Consider the following 16,788-nt stretch of genomic DNA (forward strand, 5'->3'; position numbering starts at 1 on the left):
CGGCGGACTCCGATGTGAAATGGGGACCACCACTCATTGTTTTCCTATCAATGAACTTTTCAGTAATTAATTTATGAGCTTCGTCGGATCCATTGAGGCGTAACGAACGATCTGCTGGCCAATTGATTCCACAAGCAACTTATTGGTTTCCGTTTTTATTTGGTTTTTAAACTAAATTTAGAGTTAGAGAGGGGATAATCACAAATGCTTAAATCTAACAGCGAGTATAGCTTAGTGGCTCAAGTGGAAGCTGCACTCGCTTCCGCTTCCATTGCTGCTTCCAAAAAGTGTGTAGGCGGCCGCATCCACATCCATGTCGCCGTTGTTGAGGAGATCGCACAGGGCCAGAATGTAGGATTGGGCCATCTGTAGGGTTTCGAACTTGGACAGCTTCTGGTCGATGGACGGGGCTGGGACCACCTCCCGCAAACGGTCGAAGGCCTCGTTGAGGCCATTCATGCGCTTTCTTTCCCGAGCATTGGCAGCCTGTCGTCGTTTCTTCTGCACCGTGGGACTAAGAATGATCGTCTCTTGGCCCTCCGATCTGATGGAGCCATCGCTCTTGCGCCTCTTGGACTGCTCCACGCCCTGCTCTGTACACATCTCAAGGTCAACGGAGTGGGTGGCCGTGGGCAGCTCAAGGCCAGCTTCAGCTCCGCCTGCTACATCCAGAAACTGCCAGTCGGGAGAGAGGAATGCGGCATGGCTGTACTCCTGCGTGGAGCTTGCCATTGGCGTCAGGTTGTAGTTGGGGCTGCCCAAGTACTGGGAGCTGTTGTTGTCCTCCTCAGATGAGTAGTAGTAGCTCATGGCTCGGGGTACTGCACGGCTCGAAAGTTTCACCGCAACTGCCGCGCGTCTTCTGCTGCTACCGCATGGAACAGCACGAGCCGTCAGATCGGGCAACACTCGAAAGGGATGGGACGGGATGGCTTTACAAATATTTTTACCGCTGCGCTGACCAAGTTTGTGTAAATGGCCCGCAAATGACCCCTTGCCCCTCTCGCAGGATCCTCAAAGCCATTACCATATCCAAAGGATCGTCAGCAGGGGCGGCTCCTCTCTGTCGACGTCTCTGCCGCTGCCCTTGCCGCTGCCTCAGTTAGGGGTTAGAAATACGCTCGCTCTTTCGCTCCCTTACGCACGCCTACACTTTGTGTTCTCGTTCGACTTTTCGTTCACTCTTTGCGCTGCACCGCTCTGGCACGCGTCATAGCTTGCCAAATTGGCGCTATCATGGCATATGATCTTCCTCTCTTTTCTCTTTTTTGTAATTTGTGACTTTCACGCTCAACAGCACACACCAGCCAGGGAGGGCTGGGAAGAACTTGGGCGAGGATGAGCCACTGGCTGGCCTGGGCCTGGCCCATCAATTAACTCGCCGCTTGAGCTGAATTCTGGCTCGTGTCTAGTGACCATATGTTGCACTGAGCCCAGAGGCCCAACTCCAGGCCACAGGCACAGCCATATGGTCAAGGCTCAAAGTGTTGACTGCAGGGCTAATACTGCTGCCAGTAGCAGTCCTTGGAGAGTACAATGAATCCATTTCAGACACGACATTTGTTGTCTCGCCAGTTCTTGGATTGAATATCCCATTAAATATCTATCAAATAAATATCCCTACTTAGAAATGTGTGTGCGTGTGTATGCCTGTGTGTATTGGTGTATTTATCCCGGAAATATCCCATTTTACCTTTGGAATGCATTTTCAGTACTTAAGACATGAGTGCAAAAGAGATAGATAGCTGCAGAAGCTGCTAGAACTGCATGTGCCGTGAACATGTTTGCGCATGCACCGTCCCTTTGCCGTATTTCCCACACCCACGCTCTCGCTGACACTCTCTCTCTCTAAGTGTATAAGGTGAGGCGTGCTTATGATGACATTCTCTCGCCCGCACATCATGTGTGTCTACGCCTGCATAAAGAGGAGAGCCTAACGGGAATCTCCTCACCCTATATTTACAAACTTTGCGTTCGCTCTCATTGAGCCGACAAAGTCTTTCGTGTGCAACAGGGCAGGATATAACTGGACCATAGCCTGCATAGCATTGCCATTCCCGAAATCTGTCTGCATACATAAACACTTCTACATATACTCCCACAGGCGAGTCGAACTGCACGCTGCACAAACTATTTGGCTAAAAAAGTGCAACAGAAAAGTGGTCGCAAAATGTGTGTCTATTTGGGAGCCACAGACGATCTGATGGAGATAACTTTCTTCGTTCTGTGCCGTGTCCTGGAGCTATCCCTGTTCACCTGCATGATGATTTGCAACGCGATCAAATCCAAGTGGAACAACACCAAGGCCATCGAGATGGCGGAGCCCTGACCCAGTGGATGGCAGCATTACTGCATCAATGCGGAGCCCCATGCAAATTCAATGGTGTGAATGCTTCTTCATGAGTGTATCTGAAAGTTAACTTAGCAATGCAAATATCCCTAGGAATAAGCATAAATGTACGTATGTGGGTGTGTAAATGTTCTTAGATGCAACCTTGAATTTACAAATTAAGCATTAGTAATTAAATGTACGTAGGTAAAACCCAATAAATAATTATTATAATTGTGATTTGATTTTAGCATTAATTAAAATCTATTTTTTGGCAATATGTGGCAACTCTTCGCTTACAGCTTTGGGCTGGAGAAAATGTGACCAAGCTCTCCACATAGAGTAGGCCATGACAGCACATGACAGTTGTGTCTTGATTTGGTATTCATAATTGTAGCATTGACATTCTAGTACAACGTTTCACTAAAAATTTCTCACAACTATGGAAAAAATGGAAATAGACGAAGGTGAAACTGAATTTCGAGTGCCCAGCGCCATGGAGGAAACACCAGCAATCACAGTTCCAGAAGAAGACTGCGAAATGGCAGAGCCGGCTATCTACGATTATATGAAATATCCGACAAAGAAGAACAAGTTTGTGGCTAAAGTCAGCTTTAAGGATGTCGTCGAAATGGTGACAATCGCCACAAACGGCAATGTTAACGTCAAGCAGGTTGCTCTGCTCACCGAAGAGGAGCAGGTAATACTAGTAATTATTCAATGCTTTCTACTAATCATTTGTCATGGTTTTCCCAGTCCACAAATATCATGAAGTATCGCAAAATGTAGCCGAAGAGGAGTAGTACGAAATTCGCCTGTCATCATATACCTGGATTCTGTTTCTACTACTTAAAGATCAGATAACTGACTAAAAGACTGCTGTTTAATTCATTAAATTTTAGTGAATATAATTTACTTTTTCTGTGCACTCTCCCCTAAAGCACTGCACCGCAACTTGTTCATAATATTGCATATCACATATTCCCCGGTGTCGGTGCCGTCGAATTCGACACTCTTGATGCCCTCATCCATGGTGCGTATCATCCCCTGCCAGAGGGACTTGGCGCAGCTCTCGTGGCCCACATGGTTCAGTAAGTCCACACAGGTGGACACGATGCCGTAGGGACTGAGCTGGGAGTAGTTGGTCAGCGAAAGCTTTGTCTGGAGCGGCTTGAACACGGCATGATTGTCGCCCAATTCGATGGCGCTGAAGAGATTGGCGCCTCCGGCCACACCACTGCAGATGGTGGCCAGGAAGGTGGCATAGCGATCGTTTGTTAAGATGGTGTCAAAGTAGGCGGGATCGGTGATTAGCCGTTTCACGCACTCGTCCAGATCCATCAGCTCCAGCTCGATGGAGCTGTATTTCTTCGCGTGCATTTCCTCTGCAATTTTCAACATTGTCCCATCGGTCACCGGCCACTCGTTGGCCTTGTGGATGAGGGTAACGCGACAGCGGCCGGCGCGGATTGCAGCCTTAAAGGCATACCGCAGATACTTTTCCACGTTATCATGGGTAACCACGCGCAGCGCCTCCACCACACCCTTGACCGGAGAGTACTCGAGCTCCGAGTAGTTGCCAATGTTGTTCTGAGCTATCACCTGGATGTCCACGTCGGGGAAGCGGCACTTGAAGCCGGGAAAGCTGCGCAGGCGCGTCATGAACACGTACAGATCCAGGTCGTTGCAGATCTTGAGGGATTTCTTCTTTGCCTCACCGTCGCACAAGATGTCCACATGGACCGCGGCATGGTTTCGCAGCACCGAATTGAAGTACTCCTCCTCCTGATCAGAGCCAATGCGCTGCAGCTCCACAGGCACCCGCGTGCTATGGAGCAGGGCTGTCACAAACTTGGCTCCCTGCTGGCCAATGATTGTGCTGCCGGTGAGCAGAGACACATGGGTGATGCCCCCATACTTGGACCGAGGCAGCGCGCTCACCGGCAGTGAACGCATTTGCCCCTTTGCCACGTTGGCCGTGAGCCCCGTGGTGATGAGATAGGGATCCGCGGACTTTGGAGGACCATCAGCAAGGTAGCGGCAGCAGCGAGCCAGCCTGGTATTTGGTGTAAGGCGACGCAGCATTCTGTAAATTTGGATTCTATTGGATAGCCGTATGAATATTTTTAAAATTAATGTGGCCCGAATAATGATAAATGTACCAAGGCTACCCCAGATCAGAAGTTGCTCGATAAGAAGAGATAAGACAACCCAAGCATTCAGCTCCTCACCCTGCACTGTTTATTCCTCGATTCCCACTAGATGTCCCAGCAGAGAGATTTGTCGATGCACGGACAACCGTCGATGCCGTAGCTGCCGATTCGGATATCCGTTTGGGTTTGCTTGTGCTGCGGACCGGGCACCTTGAAGGCATTCACCTGGAAGTACTTCTCGGGCAGATAGTAGGTCTTGTACTTTTTGCGCAGCTCCTTGTGCTCCTCACTCAGATACTTGGACAACTCGGGCGTGGCGTATCTGGCCTCCAGGCGGTACTGCTTCGGCCTCACCTGACGCAACGCCGGCACCAGCTGCAAGCGACTGTGTGGCAGGGTGGCCAATAGCTGCTCGTCCAGCTCCTCCGCCTGCTGCTCGCGCATCTTCTGGCAGGTCTCGCAGCGGCACTTGCCGCCATGGTAGCAGTAGCGTTTCTTCCCATCCTCGTCGACCAACAGCAGCGGCACGCACACTGGCTTGGGATTCGGCTGTGGCATGGTCTGAGTGCCATTGGACACTTGTTGCGGTTGCGAGTACATTTTGAGCGGCCAAGGGAGGGGTCAAGGAAACAAAATAGGGGGTTCGGGGATGTACAGGGGATTTGGATTGTGTGCTGACTGACAGAGTTCGAATGAGCAAACACTCCAACGGATACATGACAGTAAAGTCACGGCTGTAGAGCTGGAAGGGAGATTTCAAGACTGCTGCTTCGACTCTTTCCTCTTGCCAATGAGCACACCTCCACTCTCCGATTTGTCTGTATACTTTCGCACAAAAGTGTGCACCATTCGCAGCCACCCGGTCAGCGAGAGCGTAAACCATTTTCTTTGCATTTTCGCTGAATTTTTGATTTTAAAATTTGGAGTTTTTAATATAAAATGATTGTGTTCTGCGTTGGATAGTCTCAATAGTCACCCACACTACGAGCTATCATTAACTATCTCGCTCTTGCCTGCTTCAGAGCGGCACAGATTTATTTTCGTTCAATCTCAGAGAGTTCGATGCGAGCACACGATGTTGACCGCCGAAGCGTACAAATACTGTTGTACGGCGAACGATCGTTCAGTTATTCGACGAACACCACGCCGTTCGGTTACATACTGTATAATAGAGACCACGATGACGCTGATCGAAACGGAATCCCAATGGCTGAGCACTATCATACTGCCAAAGATTCTGGCGAGCGGTCGACTGCTGGATAACTACAGCGAGTCAAAGGCGGACACATTCCGGGTGGGGGACATCGATGTAAATGTGATTGGTCCCAAGGAGGCCTTCATGCTGACACTCTGCTATCGCACAACCATACGCTTTGAATACGATGGCGAGCAGTACGAGCGGAAAATGGTCGTTAAGGTAATAATATCGTAACTAAAATGTCGTCACGGATGACAATTGAGTGGCGCTACAGATCGTATTCACATCACATAACCGGTTCCAATCTGGGAGTACAGATTGTGTGATGGTGAAATAGGCAGCCAAAAATGTGAATAGATAAGATAAGATTAAGGGGTATTATTCTAATGTGTGTAGACACCAGCTCCTAACCTATCAAATATCAACAAACATTGATATGTTATCAGCGGCTTGTTATTGATCCATAGATCTACACTAAGGCGTTCGGTTAATCAAAAAAAATTACCTACTAATGATTAACAAGCAACTGGAAACCATGACAGTATCGTTTTTTGGTAGCAATGATGATTTTAAATTCGATTTTTTGATTGCAGAAAACACCCATGGTTCCCCCAGATGTCTACGAATCCATTCAGTTTGGAGATCTTTTTGGCAATGAGATTGATTTCTATACGAAAATTCTGCCTCAGATACAAAAAGTAGCGGATGGAAAGTTTGCGGCCCCGAAGTATTACTACAGTGAACTAAATCCCTGTTCGGCAGTGGTCATTCTCAGTGACTTTGCTGAGAATGGCTGGAGGGTGACCAAAGACAGGGTTGGCCTTAGCCTAGAGCATGCCCGAGTGGCAGTGAAGTACTTGGGAAAATTCCATGGCTTTACGTACGCCATCAAGCACAAGAATCTGGAGAAGTTCAAAGAGCTGACAGAAAACCTAAAGGAGTCCCGATATGCCAATGACACCATTCATCCCCAATACCTTGTGACGCTGAAGGCGAGCGTTCAGCGCGCTTTGCTGGCTGTGGCCACTTATCAGCCTCAAGTGGATGAGGATTTTGTGAAGAAGTTTGTTTTCTTAATCTCCGATTCTGTAAAATATGGACGCCAGCGTGTGGCGCCCAGGGAGCCGCTGGCCACTCTCTGCCACGGTGACTATGTGCGGAACAATGTGGCCTACAAGTACGATGACAAGGAGGAGCCACAGGAAATCATGATGTTCGACTACCAGACGCTGCGTGTGTCCTCGCCCATGATCGATCTGTCCGTATTCCTCGCCATCTCTATCTATGCTGATGTGCGCTACACTCATTTCGATAGCATCTTCGATGACTATTGCACTGCTCTGTACGACAGCTACAGGAAGCACACGAAGGACGAGGTGCCAGAGTTTATGAAGTGAATACAAAAGCAACATGTATTCGGCATCTATTAATGTTTCTTGTTTGCTTTCTTTCCAGCCGGACGGAGCTTCTGAAGGAGTACATTCGCTTCCTGCCCTACAGTGTATCCATAACGTCCTGCTTCCTCTTTGAGCTCGTCGAACCGTCTGGCTTGTCGTCCGAGGAAATGTTCAAAAATGAAATGTCGGACGAGAAAGTCATTGAGCGCACCATGAAAACTGGAGGCGAGCTGGTTGATAGGGAAATTGCGAATCAGCTGAAGGAAATGTTCGAGTTGAGTCGAAAGTATAATGTTCCAATCGAGGATGGCATCGATGTGGATGCGTTGCCCAAGATCTAGTTATTTCAATTAAATACAGTTAATTATTAATATCAAAAAAAGCGATGATGTACATACCGTATATCGTATGTTTCGTGGTGGTTACGATCAAGCAGCTTCATTTCATCTCGCAGATCACGAACTTGATTCACCTAAAAGCGTACAAATACTGTTGTACGGCGAACGATCGTTCAGTTATTCCCCGAAAGCGACGACGATCGGTTACATTCTGAATAATAGAGAGACCACGATGACGCTGACTCAGACGGAGTCCCAATGGCTGCGCACTTTCATACTGCCAAAGATTCTGGCGAGCGGTCGACTGCTGGATAACTACAGCGAGTCAAAGGCGGACACATTCCGGGTGGGGGACATCGATGTAAATGTGATTGATCCCAAGGAGGCCTTCATGCTGACACTCTGCTATCGCACAACCATACGCTTTGAATACGATGGCCATCGATATGAGCGGATAATGGTCGTCAAGGTAATATCGTAGCCATAATTTTGTCATATCGTAGGCACGAAGTAGATAAAAATTAAGTGAGAGTAGCACGTATATTTGTGTTTACACATCGCGATAGCAGGTTGCTGTCTGTGGAGAAGGGTAAAAAAGCATTTTATGGATATGGACATTAATATTGCTGTTAATTCAACTAAAAACAGATATAAAGCAAGTCATGCGGAGGGGTTAATGCATCTTTTCTTATTATAGAAAACTCCCAGGATCCCACCGCAGATGTACAAGTCAATTCAGTTCGGATTTCTCTTTGGCAATGAAATCGAATTCTACACGAAAATTCTGCCCCAAATGCAAAAGGCGGGTGGAAGGTTTTCGGCTCCCAAGTATTACTACAGCGAACTGAATCCCTCATCGGCTATGGTCATTCTCAGTGACTTTGCTGAGGATGGCTGGAGGGTGACCAAAGACAGGGTGGGACTCAGCCTGGAGCATGCTCGGGTGGCAGTAAAGAATTTGGGCAAGTTCCATGGCTTTACGTACGCCATTAAGCACAAGAATCCGGAACAGTTTCAGAATATGGTCAAAAATCTCAGGGAAGCTCGATTTTCCAATGACAAAATGCATCCCGCCTTCCTGTTGAAGCAGAAGACAAGTGTGAGACGCGCTGCTCAGGCTGTGGTCACTTACCAGCCCCAAGTTGATGAGGATTTTGTGAAGAACTTCGGTCTGTTGACAGCCGATTACACAAAGTTTGGTCGCCAACGTTTGGCGCCCCGGGAGCCGCTGGCCACTCTCTGTCACGGTGACTATGTGCGGAATAATGTTGCCTACAAGTACGATGACAAGGAGGAGCCACTGGCAATCATGATGTTCGACTACCAGACGCTGCGGGTGTCCTCGCCCATGATAGATTTGTCCGTTTTCTTGGCCCTCTCCGTCTTTGCGGATGTGCGCTTCACACATTTCGATAGCATTTTCGACGACTACTGCTCGGCTCTGTACGACAGCTATAGGAAGCACACGAAGGACGAGGTGCCACAGTTTATGAAGTGGGTAGCCAAATGGCATCTAGTTGGATGCATACATTAATGCTTCTGGTTGGTTTTCTTTCCAGCCGAACGGAGCTTCTGAAGGAGTACATTCGCTTCCTGCCGTTTAGTACGTCCATCACGGCTTACTTCCTCTTCTCACTCGTTGAACCGTCTGGCTTATCGTCGGAGGAATTTATCAACCTCCAGGTGTCGGACGAGGAAATTATTGAGAAGACTATGACATCAGGCGGGGAAATAGTGGACCGGGAAATCGCTCATCAAATGAAGGAAATGTTTGAGTTGAGTCGAACATACAATGTCCCAATCGACGATGTGATGCCCAATATCCAATCAATTGTTATTATTTAACTCGATAAATATGTTCCAATTACTTAATTTTTTCGAATTATTTTGTCTAATTCCTCCATGCTTACGATTTTTGTTTTTCTCCGATTCCCTTTTAATCTCAGTTTCGCTCAACGAGCAGCTGTTGGTGGTGCTGCCAACTTGTTCTCTGTCACACATGTGAACGGAAAAACTAAAATAAAATGTTTCAACCATCTCGGCAGCAGATTCTCCGGCTATATAAACACCTTATCCGATACGGCAATCATCTGAAGTTAACGGACAAGAACTACTTTCTGGGGCGCGTGCGACACGAGTTCAGGGGCAGTCGCCAGTTGACAAGTCCCACGGAAATCGAGTTCAACTTCAAAGTACGTGCCGGTGTCGGGATAGCTATTTCATAACTAATTTCCATCTTTGCACAGCGTGGCGAGACACTGCTGAAGAAGGGACGCATACTGTAGGTATGATACGAGCCTTGGTTTCCCGGCTGGCACTCCCTCCGCTCATTGGGCGCAGCAAGTTCACTGCTAACTTGGATTACACGCACTACCCAAAGCTGGAAGAGTCGGAAATCGAAGAGACTTTCATGCGCGGCAGTGGGCCCGGGGGTCAGGCGGTGAACAAGACATCCAACTGCGTGTTCCTGCGACACCTGCCCACCAACATCACCATCAAGTGTCACACGCATCGACTGGCCTCCAAAAATCGAGTAGAGGCACGAAGGCTTCTCCTGGACAAGCTCGATGCGCATTTCAATGGGGAAAATTCGATTGCGGCACAGATCAAAGTACTGGAGCAAAGAAAGTCCACGGAGCGGCGACGACGGCAGGGCAAAATGCAGGAGATGAAAAAGAGCTGGCAAGAGAGGGAGCGTACAGATGGAGCAGAGGGACCCCCCAACGACAAATAAAAAGCCAAACAAAATTTGTATACTAAAACGCAATCTTTTCGGTTGACCTATTCGTGGGACATGGTAAGTGGAGCAACTACCAGCTAGAGAAATCCCCGAATCCGCCTGCAAGCTTCTTCCTCTTGGCTGCCTGGGATGCTAGGAGCGGGGATTCTGGTTTCTTGGGAGCGGCATTCAGTTTTAGGTACTTGCCAACGCCTTCCCTGTACACCTTGAGTGGTTCGTTGAGACGTTTCTGCTGTTCCGCCTTTTCGGCAGTCTCCTGTACGCTGGCCGCTTCATTCTCCCGCTCCTTGGCTAGCTGTGCGACGGCATCGGCAAAGGGATTAACAAAGACCTGGGCATTTTCAATTACAATATCCTCGATGGGTCTATCTTTGTTGTCCACTTCGATGTTTTCTATTTTTTGCAGCGTGTCAAGGCCGCCAACGACCTTGCCAAAGATGGTGTGCTTGCCATCGAGATGTTTGCAGGATCGATACGTGATGAAGCTGGTAGCAGAAGGAAAGAAAACTGAGCAATGAGTCGCATTCAATTGATTGTTCTACTCACAACTGTGAGCCATTTGTGTTGGGTCCTGAATTCGCCATGGACAGAACTCCCCGTCCCGTGTGCGTCAGATTTGGTTTGAATTCATCTTCGAACTTTTGGCCCCAGATGGATTCACCCCCCGAGCCGGTGCCTGTGGGATCTCCACCTTGAACCTGTAAAATACATTTGGTTATTCCTTGACTTTATATACACGTGGCGTGTACCCACGATAAAATTCCGAATGGATCGGTGGAACAGCACATTGTTGAAGTAGCCATCGGCGCAATGTTTGATGAAGTTGTCGCAGGCGCGCGGAATCTGATCGCAGTAGAGTTCAATGTTTAAGGGGCCAAAGTTGGTGTTTAGTCGCACATAGCCCTTTTGCTTCACCCGCTCGTATTTGACCAAATCATCGTCAATTATGGCCGCCTCAATCTGCGAGACAGGCATCATGGCTGTAGATGTGAAGCTGGCGGACACCGCACCGGTGGAATAATGAGCCGCATTGAATTTGTCTGCTGTGCGCTTGGAGGTGGAAGGTGCCTCTTCGGCAGGCTGGTAGTCCTTCTGCAGCTGTGCCAAGGTCTCTTTTGTTTCCAGATTCATGGTCTTAATGCGCCCGCTGGCCGGATCTTTGCGCTCCAGCAGCTCCTCCTCTGACAGCACACGCAAATTCTTGCGTATGTGATGGAAGGTGGATATATCGAACTTTTCCAGCTTCTGCGGATCCTGTATTGTGATGATATCCTTGCGCTGGAACGGTGTGTCATCCACCAAGTCCTTCCAGTTCTTGGTCTTTATATTCAGCTGATCAATGGCCTCCCAGCAGTAGACATTGCCCGTCGTGGCCACTGCCACAATGTGCGAATTCTTGGTGAAGGGCTTGAACAGCGCGGGGCAGTGGTAATCATCTGTGGCGTTCTTGTAGAAATTCAGCTTCACCAGCGACTTTGAGTCCATTTTCTGGCCTGTTATGGGATTGATCTTAAAGGTTTTCAAAAACTTCAGTATCGCTTCATACTCGAAGACATTGCCATTGAGGTCGCAGTAGGGCATCTCGTAGGGAGCCATGGTAATGGAGCAGTGCTCGTAGGGCAACCGCTTGAACTTCACATGGTCGTTCTCCGCGGATTCTGTTTTTTTGCCCCCGTACAGCTCGCTCCACTCCGTGTACGTCAAGTACCTGTGGATTGAGGTGTCAGATTGAGTGCTTTCCATGGCAATAATTCATGTTACTTACATTTTATCCTTTTGGTGCTGTCGCTTGCCCATTCTTGCTGATTTATTGCTATTTTAATGCAAACAAACGAAATACGAAAAATTGTTTACAATGCCGCAGTGGTGCTGCCAACTGTTGCGACAATTGATATCGATATTGATTAGTTGTGGTCATCGATTCGAACAGCTGATGGGGCCTGCCACCAAATGGAACAATACGTGGTTTGCCAGCCCTAGTTTAGGAAGGTTCAGTAAAATCAAACAAAGAAAGACGAACGAATTTTCCATTTTAGCTATACTATATAGACACCAAAGTGATATAAATAAGTTAGCCAATTGACCTTGGGCTTGGTGCATGATGTCAAGCCCAAATATCAACTACAGCTCCTTGGCCGAGGCGAATCCGTTTCGAGAGACCGAGCAACATGACGAAGCAACAACAAAAGCGGACGACGCAAAATCATTTACAGCTGCTGCGCATTTAGACCCCCTCAACGACCATGAGCCAGAGAACGAAGATACTCCACGCAACAGTGGCATCATGATACACATGGTGCCCGAGACGGGCCGGGCACGATGGAACCACATCGAGGACCTCGACTCGTTCTTCTCCCGCATGTACAACTACCAGCAGAAGCATGGCTTTCAGGTGATAATCCTGGATGAAGTGTTCCAGGTGCTGGAGTTTGGCTTTGTCGTCTGGCTGCTCACCTTTGTGACGTACTGCATCAGGCACGACGTGCTCTTCGGGGACGCCCTACCCCCCCCGAACCACACCAAAACCACACTCAGCGATGTGATCAGACCCACCGGGGAGTGCGTGACCCAAATTAGTTGGTTCGCCTACCTTGTCATATTCATAGCTGCCATCTACTTGGGCTTTCGGCTGCTCAAGATGATCTATCACATCACGCAGTACGCGGACATCAAGAAGTTCTACAACACGGCGCTGGGCATCGAGGACAGCGACCTGGACAACACCACATGGCACGAGGTGCAGCAGCGCATTCGCAAGGTGCAGGCCGAGCAGCATATGTGCATTGACAAGGAGTCTCTCACGGAGCTGGATATCTACCATCGTGTGCTGCGCTTCAAGAACTATCTGGTGGCCCTGATGAACAAGCAGCTGCTGCCTGTGCGCTTCCAACTGCCGTTTCTGGGCGAGATATGCTCCCTCAGTCGGGGCATGCTCTTCAACATTGACTTCATTCTGTTCCGTGGCCCCGGATCGCCCTTCCAGAACAACTGGCAGCTGCGGGACGAGTTTGCGGTGAGAAGCAACCAAACGGAGCTGGCCCAGCGCCTGTCCAAGCTGATACTGTGCGTGGCGCTCGTAAATCTTCTACTGGCGCCTGTGATCTTCATCTGGCAGCTGATCTACTTCAGTTTCTCCTACGCCAACATCCTGCGGAAGGAGCCGAGTGCGCTGGGACTGCGCACCTGGTCCAACTACGGACGTCTCTATCTGCGCCACTTCAACGAGCTGGATCACGAGCTCGATGCGAGACTGAATCGCGCCTACGAGTATGCGGACCGCTACCTCAGCTCCTTCTCCTCCCCGCTGGCCGCTGTGATAGCCCGCAATTTGCTGTTCGTGAGCGGAGGCCTTCTGCTCCTGATCCTGGCCTTTGGAATCTACGAGGAGCACGTCTTCCAGGTGGAGCATGTCCTCACCATCATAGCCGTTCTCACTGTCGTGGGCGTCGTCTGTCGCACGCTCATTCCCGACGAGAACATGATCTGGTGCCCCGAACAGCTGATGACTGCCATTCTCGCCCACGTCCATTACCTGCCAACGGAGTGGAAGCAGCACGCCCACACGGCACTGGTCCGCAATGAGTTCAGCAACTTTTTCCAGTTCAAGGCCGGCTACCTGCTTAGCGAGATCTTCAGTCCGTTCGTCACGCCCTTTGTCCTGATCCTCGTGTTCCGGCCCAAGGCCATGGAGATTGTCAAGTTCTTCAGAACGTTTACGGTTTCGGTGCGCGGTGTGGGCAATGTCTGCTCGTTCGCCCAGATGGATGTGCGCAAGCACGGCAATCCCGACTGGCAGCTGAACAGCGACCTGGAGGAGTTCGCCAAGCCGCAGCAGACGAGTCTGGTCGGTGGGAAGACAGAGATGTCGCTGGTCCGCTTCACGCTCAACAATCCCGAGTGGCAGATGCCCAAGGAGGCGTCGCTGTTCATCAAGGGCATACGGGAGCACGCCATCGAGGAGCTGGTGCAGGCCAAGACCTCGACCATCCATGAGAATCCGCTCACCCACAGCCTGATCTCATTTGGCACCATTGGCGAGGAGTACTGCTCCATTGCCAACTCTGTGCTGGCCGCCCAGCTGAGCCCCGCCCAGATGGATCTCTCCCAGTCCCTGCGCCCCGGAGGCTACCCCGTCGCTGGCAGCGATTTCCGCCAAATGCTGCAGCAGAATCTGACCGCCAGCGTGGGACCACTGGACAGCATGCGCCGGCTGCGGCTGAGCAAGGCTGAGGGCCGCCTCGAGGGACCTGCCGACACGCTCCTCTACAGCTTGTACGGCGTGGAGCCGCGTCTCTCCAAGAACCCCATGAGTGTGGGCGTGGCGGACATGTGCCTCAGCGCACTCTACCTGCACGAGCTGAGCCAGCAGAAGCGCAAGGCGCGCCAGTCGCGCATTGTTGAGATGGAGGACGAGCAGCCCGGGCCAAGCCATTGGCAAAGGCCACCAGGAGCAGGCGGTGCCGCCCCACAGCCGCCGGCTGCATCGAGCTCCCGCCATAACGTGATTACCTCAAAGGCTGCCGAGAGCACACCGCTGCTGGGTAGCATCCGCTCATAGCAGCGGCCCGTGTGGATCTAATAATCTACTTAGCGCTAAGAAAAACCCATTCTGCTATTAGTGATTAAAAGTAAGTTTTAAAGTCAGTGTGAGAATCGAAGCGAAGGACGAACGACGACTAGTGCATAGCTATACTAATTCTAATACTAATACGAAAACGAACTAAAGTAATCTAAACGACAAGCAATAAACCTAACAACGTCATCAAGAAAGAGTCTGCCTGGAAGATCTGGAAGATATTTCCAGATCTTGGGCTCTGCTGCACGTGACACGCTGCCATCTCTACTGATAGATAGCCACACCATTTGTAGGCATTGTTGGCACACCACCACAGCAGAGCAAAGCAGAGCTGGAGCTGTGGCTGGTGCTGTAGCTGGACGACGACGCTTCCAGCTGTGCTGCATCGCCTCGTGTGTCACTTGCCACACACGAACGCCATTTGGCGACTGGTGTTGATGGCATATGCAGAGAGAGCACCGAGAACAGGAGGAGCAGGAGCAGGAGCAGGAGCAGGCGATACAGCGGCAAAGAGCCGCCAAGGTGCGTGCATATGAATCTCCCAGCGATATAGACACCAGCGATCTACTCGTACAGATGCTGCAGATCCCCGCCAGCTGCAGGAATGGCACTGGCAAGCACTGGCAACTTTTATGAATTATGTGCGTGTTGCATGGAGCTAGAGCTGGAGCTGTAACTGAATGTGGAACTGTAGCTGGAGCCCCTGTTTTCTGTGGCAGAACACGTTGTCTCATTTTTCCGCTGCACGCCAATTTTGGGGGGAAAAACATTGCCCAACATTACACGAATGTGGATGCTGGTGGATCGGTCTCATGCCCGTTTTTGGGTCCATCGCGAAGAACTCTGGCGGAGGAGGAGATGGAGATGGAGATGCAGTTGCAGTTGCAGTTGCATGTAGTACTAATTGTAGAGCTCATGTTATCCGATCTTAGGTGAACGGACAGCGACGGAACTGGCTGCCTGGCTGCTGGCTGCTGGCTGCCGTCTCAAAATGGAAACATTTCACGAGCCTTGTCAAACAATCGAATTTAATTTATGATTTCCTGCGCCAATTGGACAGAGACACCGAACGAGTAATGACACGGCATGTGGTAGACCCCTTTGGACCCCAAAAAATACTCATATCATTCAGATCAATCGATACGCAATTTGGGCACAGCAGGAGCAGCAGGGCATGCAAACTGCACCAGACTGGAGGCTGGAGAATTGGAAAGGCCAGACACAGGGATTGGGACGCGAAAGGGAACGTGTACGTGTACGTGTACGTGAACGTGAACGTGAGTCGGGAGTCACTTGCATATTCGAATGTCTAGAGCTGTGATGGCCGTGGACCACCGCGTCGAGAACCAGAACCAGTTCAAGATCAGGCGTCACTTTACATTGACTCTGGCCATTGAGTGCCGCTGACAGTTGCAGTCGCTTTGGAGTTGGAGTTGGATAAAGTAGCCGGGCTGCCATTTCCAGATCGCAGCTGCCATTCTGCAATTAGAGCCTGGCCAGTCGTCGATGCGTTGTTGTCTGGCACGTCGTCGGCTGCTATCAAACGTGTCTGTATGTCTCTGGCAGCGACTAATGATGATAGTCTAGTGTCTATGGTTTCCCCCAACTCTCTCCTGCTCACTCTCTCTCCTTCTCTCTGCAGCCATGTAGCCAAATCCACGATCCACATGGACATCCTCCATTGGAGCTTGTCGATTGTCGAGTGTGAAGCATCAGCGTCGCCTTTGATTGACAACTGATCAGCCAGCATCAACAGCATTCGGTTGGGATCATCATTGGCAATGCAGCTGCAAGCAAACGTTTCCCACTTTTGGACACGCACGTTCCTGCCATGCCCTGCTCCTCCTCCTGCTCCTGGCTGATAAGTTATCGATTTTTTTCATAATTAAAAAACCAGTTTACTTTGGCTCCTTACAAATAGACTTCAGTTCCGGCTACAGTCCGGCACTTGGTTCAAATAGTTTAGTCAGCCAACGACGGGATTTGCATTGCAAATTAGACGCAACTTCATTGCTTCTCCTTTCTCCCGCTGCATCTGCACCTGCAACTGCATTTGC

At 49.9% G+C, this 16,788-nt stretch overlaps 11 protein-coding genes across 12 annotated transcripts; 7 read left to right on the forward strand and 4 right to left on the reverse strand.

Annotated features, from left to right (window-relative positions):
* Nucleotides 1–142: 142 nt before the first annotated feature.
* Nucleotides 143–1,296, reverse strand: LOC117588384 (transcription factor 15). Its single transcript, XM_034279612.1, has one exon. The coding sequence runs from the start codon at nt 808–810 to the stop codon at nt 232–234; it is 579 nt and encodes a 192-aa protein (XP_034135503.1). The 5' UTR covers nt 811–1,296; the 3' UTR covers nt 143–231.
* Nucleotides 1,297–2,078: 782 nt separating this feature from the next.
* Nucleotides 2,079–2,485, forward strand: LOC117584951. The gene has a single exon (XM_034274149.1). The coding sequence runs from the start codon at nt 2,171–2,173 to the stop codon at nt 2,327–2,329; it is 159 nt and encodes a 52-aa protein (XP_034130040.1). The 5' UTR covers nt 2,079–2,170; the 3' UTR covers nt 2,330–2,485.
* Nucleotides 2,486–2,695: 210 nt separating this feature from the next.
* On the forward strand, nt 2,696–3,283 carry LOC117578589. The gene is made up of 2 exons (XM_034264172.1): nt 2,696–3,029; nt 3,086–3,283. The coding sequence occupies exons 1-2, from the start codon at nt 2,772–2,774 to the stop codon at nt 3,116–3,118; spliced, it is 291 nt and encodes a 96-aa protein (XP_034120063.1). The 5' UTR covers nt 2,696–2,771; the 3' UTR covers nt 3,119–3,283.
* LOC117578586 (isocitrate dehydrogenase [NAD] subunit gamma, mitochondrial) lies at nt 3,212–4,833 on the reverse strand. 2 transcript variants are annotated; one of them, XM_034264169.1, is made up of 2 exons: nt 4,561–4,833; nt 3,212–4,415 (listed from the first exon to the last, which is right to left on the reverse strand). In XM_034264169.1, exons 1-2 carry the CDS (start codon nt 4,701–4,703, stop codon nt 3,242–3,244), a joined length of 1,317 nt encoding a protein of 438 aa, XP_034120060.1. In that variant the 5' UTR covers nt 4,704–4,833; the 3' UTR covers nt 3,212–3,241. The 2 variants fall into 2 exon arrangements, with proteins under 2 accessions (XP_034120060.1, XP_034120061.1); XM_034264170.1 differs by having other exon boundaries at nt 3,212–4,430; nt 4,492–4,569.
* Nucleotides 4,704–5,082, reverse strand: LOC117592382. The gene is made up of 2 exons (XM_034286092.1): nt 4,745–5,082; nt 4,704–4,707 (listed from the first exon to the last, which is right to left on the reverse strand). The coding sequence occupies exons 1-2, from the start codon at nt 5,080–5,082 to the stop codon at nt 4,704–4,706; spliced, it is 342 nt and encodes a 113-aa protein (XP_034141983.1).
* A 529-nt stretch (nt 5,083–5,611) lies between these two features.
* On the forward strand, nt 5,612–7,462 carry LOC117578585. Its single transcript, XM_034264168.1, has 3 exons — nt 5,612–5,899; nt 6,274–7,073; nt 7,136–7,462. The coding sequence occupies exons 1-3, from the start codon at nt 5,663–5,665 to the stop codon at nt 7,416–7,418; spliced, it is 1,320 nt and encodes a 439-aa protein (XP_034120059.1). The 5' UTR covers nt 5,612–5,662; the 3' UTR covers nt 7,419–7,462.
* Nucleotides 7,463–7,590: 128 nt separating this feature from the next.
* LOC117578584 lies at nt 7,591–9,282 on the forward strand. The gene is made up of 3 exons (XM_034264167.1): nt 7,591–7,884; nt 8,113–8,909; nt 8,975–9,282. Exons 1-3 carry the CDS (start codon nt 7,648–7,650, stop codon nt 9,258–9,260), a joined length of 1,320 nt encoding a protein of 439 aa, XP_034120058.1. The 5' UTR covers nt 7,591–7,647; the 3' UTR covers nt 9,261–9,282.
* Nucleotides 9,283–9,404: 122 nt separating this feature from the next.
* Nucleotides 9,405–9,802, forward strand: LOC117578590 (MIEF1 upstream open reading frame protein). Its single transcript, XM_034264173.1, has 2 exons — nt 9,405–9,607; nt 9,662–9,802. The coding sequence occupies exons 1-2, from the start codon at nt 9,440–9,442 to the stop codon at nt 9,698–9,700; spliced, it is 207 nt and encodes a 68-aa protein (XP_034120064.1). The 5' UTR covers nt 9,405–9,439; the 3' UTR covers nt 9,701–9,802.
* On the forward strand, nt 9,668–10,177 carry LOC117578587 (probable peptide chain release factor C12orf65 homolog, mitochondrial). The gene has a single exon (XM_034264171.1). The coding sequence runs from the start codon at nt 9,703–9,705 to the stop codon at nt 10,147–10,149; it is 447 nt and encodes a 148-aa protein (XP_034120062.1). The 5' UTR covers nt 9,668–9,702; the 3' UTR covers nt 10,150–10,177.
* On the reverse strand, nt 10,164–12,072 carry LOC117578583 (RING-type E3 ubiquitin-protein ligase PPIL2). The gene is made up of 4 exons (XM_034264166.1): nt 11,921–12,072; nt 10,909–11,863; nt 10,702–10,853; nt 10,164–10,640 (listed from the first exon to the last, which is right to left on the reverse strand). Exons 1-4 carry the CDS (start codon nt 11,950–11,952, stop codon nt 10,226–10,228), a joined length of 1,554 nt encoding a protein of 517 aa, XP_034120057.1. The 5' UTR covers nt 11,953–12,072; the 3' UTR covers nt 10,164–10,225.
* Nucleotides 12,073–12,112: 40 nt separating this feature from the next.
* On the forward strand, nt 12,113–14,925 carry LOC117578582 (autophagy-related protein 9A). Its single transcript, XM_034264165.1, has one exon. It carries the CDS (start codon nt 12,254–12,256, stop codon nt 14,711–14,713), a length of 2,460 nt encoding a protein of 819 aa, XP_034120056.1. The 5' UTR covers nt 12,113–12,253; the 3' UTR covers nt 14,714–14,925.
* The last annotated feature ends 1,863 nt before the right edge of the window (nt 14,926–16,788 follow it).

Source organism: Drosophila guanche, unplaced genomic scaffold, assembly GCF_900245975.1.
Source record: "Drosophila guanche unplaced genomic scaffold, DGUA_6, whole genome shotgun sequence".
Taxonomy (NCBI): Eukaryota; Metazoa; Arthropoda; class Insecta; order Diptera; family Drosophilidae; genus Drosophila; species Drosophila guanche.

Bases quoted from the DNA above. Each gene is read 5' to 3' on its own strand.
- LOC117588384 (XM_034279612.1), bottom strand. From the start codon at position 810: ATGAGCTACTACTACTCATCTGAGGAGGACAACAACAGCTCCCAGTAC.
- LOC117584951 (XM_034274149.1), top strand. From the start codon at position 2,171: ATGTGTGTCTATTTGGGAGCCACAGACGATCTGATGGAGATAACTTTC.
- LOC117578589 (XM_034264172.1), top strand. From the start codon at position 2,772: ATGGAAAAAATGGAAATAGACGAAGGTGAAACTGAATTTCGAGTGCCC. The intron at 3,030-3,085 runs GTAATACTAGTA...TGGTTTTCCCAG, and splicing joins TGCTCACCGAAGAGGAGCAG to TCCACAAATATCATGAAGTA.
- LOC117578586 (XM_034264169.1), bottom strand. From the start codon at position 4,703: ATGCCTTCAAGGTGCCCGGTCCGCAGCACAAGCAAACCCAAACGGATA. The intron at 4,416-4,560 runs GTGAGGAGCTGA...CCAAATTTACAG, and splicing joins CGAGGAATAAACAGTGCAGG to AATGCTGCGTCGCCTTACAC.
- LOC117592382 (XM_034286092.1), bottom strand. From the start codon at position 5,082: ATGTACTCGCAACCGCAACAAGTGTCCAATGGCACTCAGACCATGCCA.
- LOC117578585 (XM_034264168.1), top strand. From the start codon at position 5,663: ATGACGCTGATCGAAACGGAATCCCAATGGCTGAGCACTATCATACTG. The intron at 5,900-6,273 runs GTAATAATATCG...TTTTGATTGCAG, and splicing joins AGCGGAAAATGGTCGTTAAG to AAAACACCCATGGTTCCCCC. The intron at 7,074-7,135 runs GTGAATACAAAA...CTTTCTTTCCAG, and splicing joins GAGGTGCCAGAGTTTATGAA to CCGGACGGAGCTTCTGAAGG.
- LOC117578584 (XM_034264167.1), top strand. From the start codon at position 7,648: ATGACGCTGACTCAGACGGAGTCCCAATGGCTGCGCACTTTCATACTG. The intron at 7,885-8,112 runs GTAATATCGTAG...TTCTTATTATAG, and splicing joins AGCGGATAATGGTCGTCAAG to AAAACTCCCAGGATCCCACC. The intron at 8,910-8,974 runs GTGGGTAGCCAA...TTTTCTTTCCAG, and splicing joins GAGGTGCCACAGTTTATGAA to CCGAACGGAGCTTCTGAAGG.
- LOC117578590 (XM_034264173.1), top strand. From the start codon at position 9,440: ATGTTTCAACCATCTCGGCAGCAGATTCTCCGGCTATATAAACACCTT. The intron at 9,608-9,661 runs GTACGTGCCGGT...ATCTTTGCACAG, and splicing joins AAATCGAGTTCAACTTCAAA to CGTGGCGAGACACTGCTGAA.
- LOC117578587 (XM_034264171.1), top strand. From the start codon at position 9,703: ATGATACGAGCCTTGGTTTCCCGGCTGGCACTCCCTCCGCTCATTGGG.
- LOC117578583 (XM_034264166.1), bottom strand. From the start codon at position 11,952: ATGGGCAAGCGACAGCACCAAAAGGATAAAAT. The intron at 10,854-10,908 runs GTGGGTACACGC...TGTATTTTACAG, and splicing joins GATCCATTCGGAATTTTATC to GTTCAAGGTGGAGATCCCAC. The intron at 10,641-10,701 runs GTGAGTAGAACA...TTCTGCTACCAG, and splicing joins AACACAAATGGCTCACAGTT to CTTCATCACGTATCGATCCT.
- LOC117578582 (XM_034264165.1), top strand. From the start codon at position 12,254: ATGATGTCAAGCCCAAATATCAACTACAGCTCCTTGGCCGAGGCGAAT.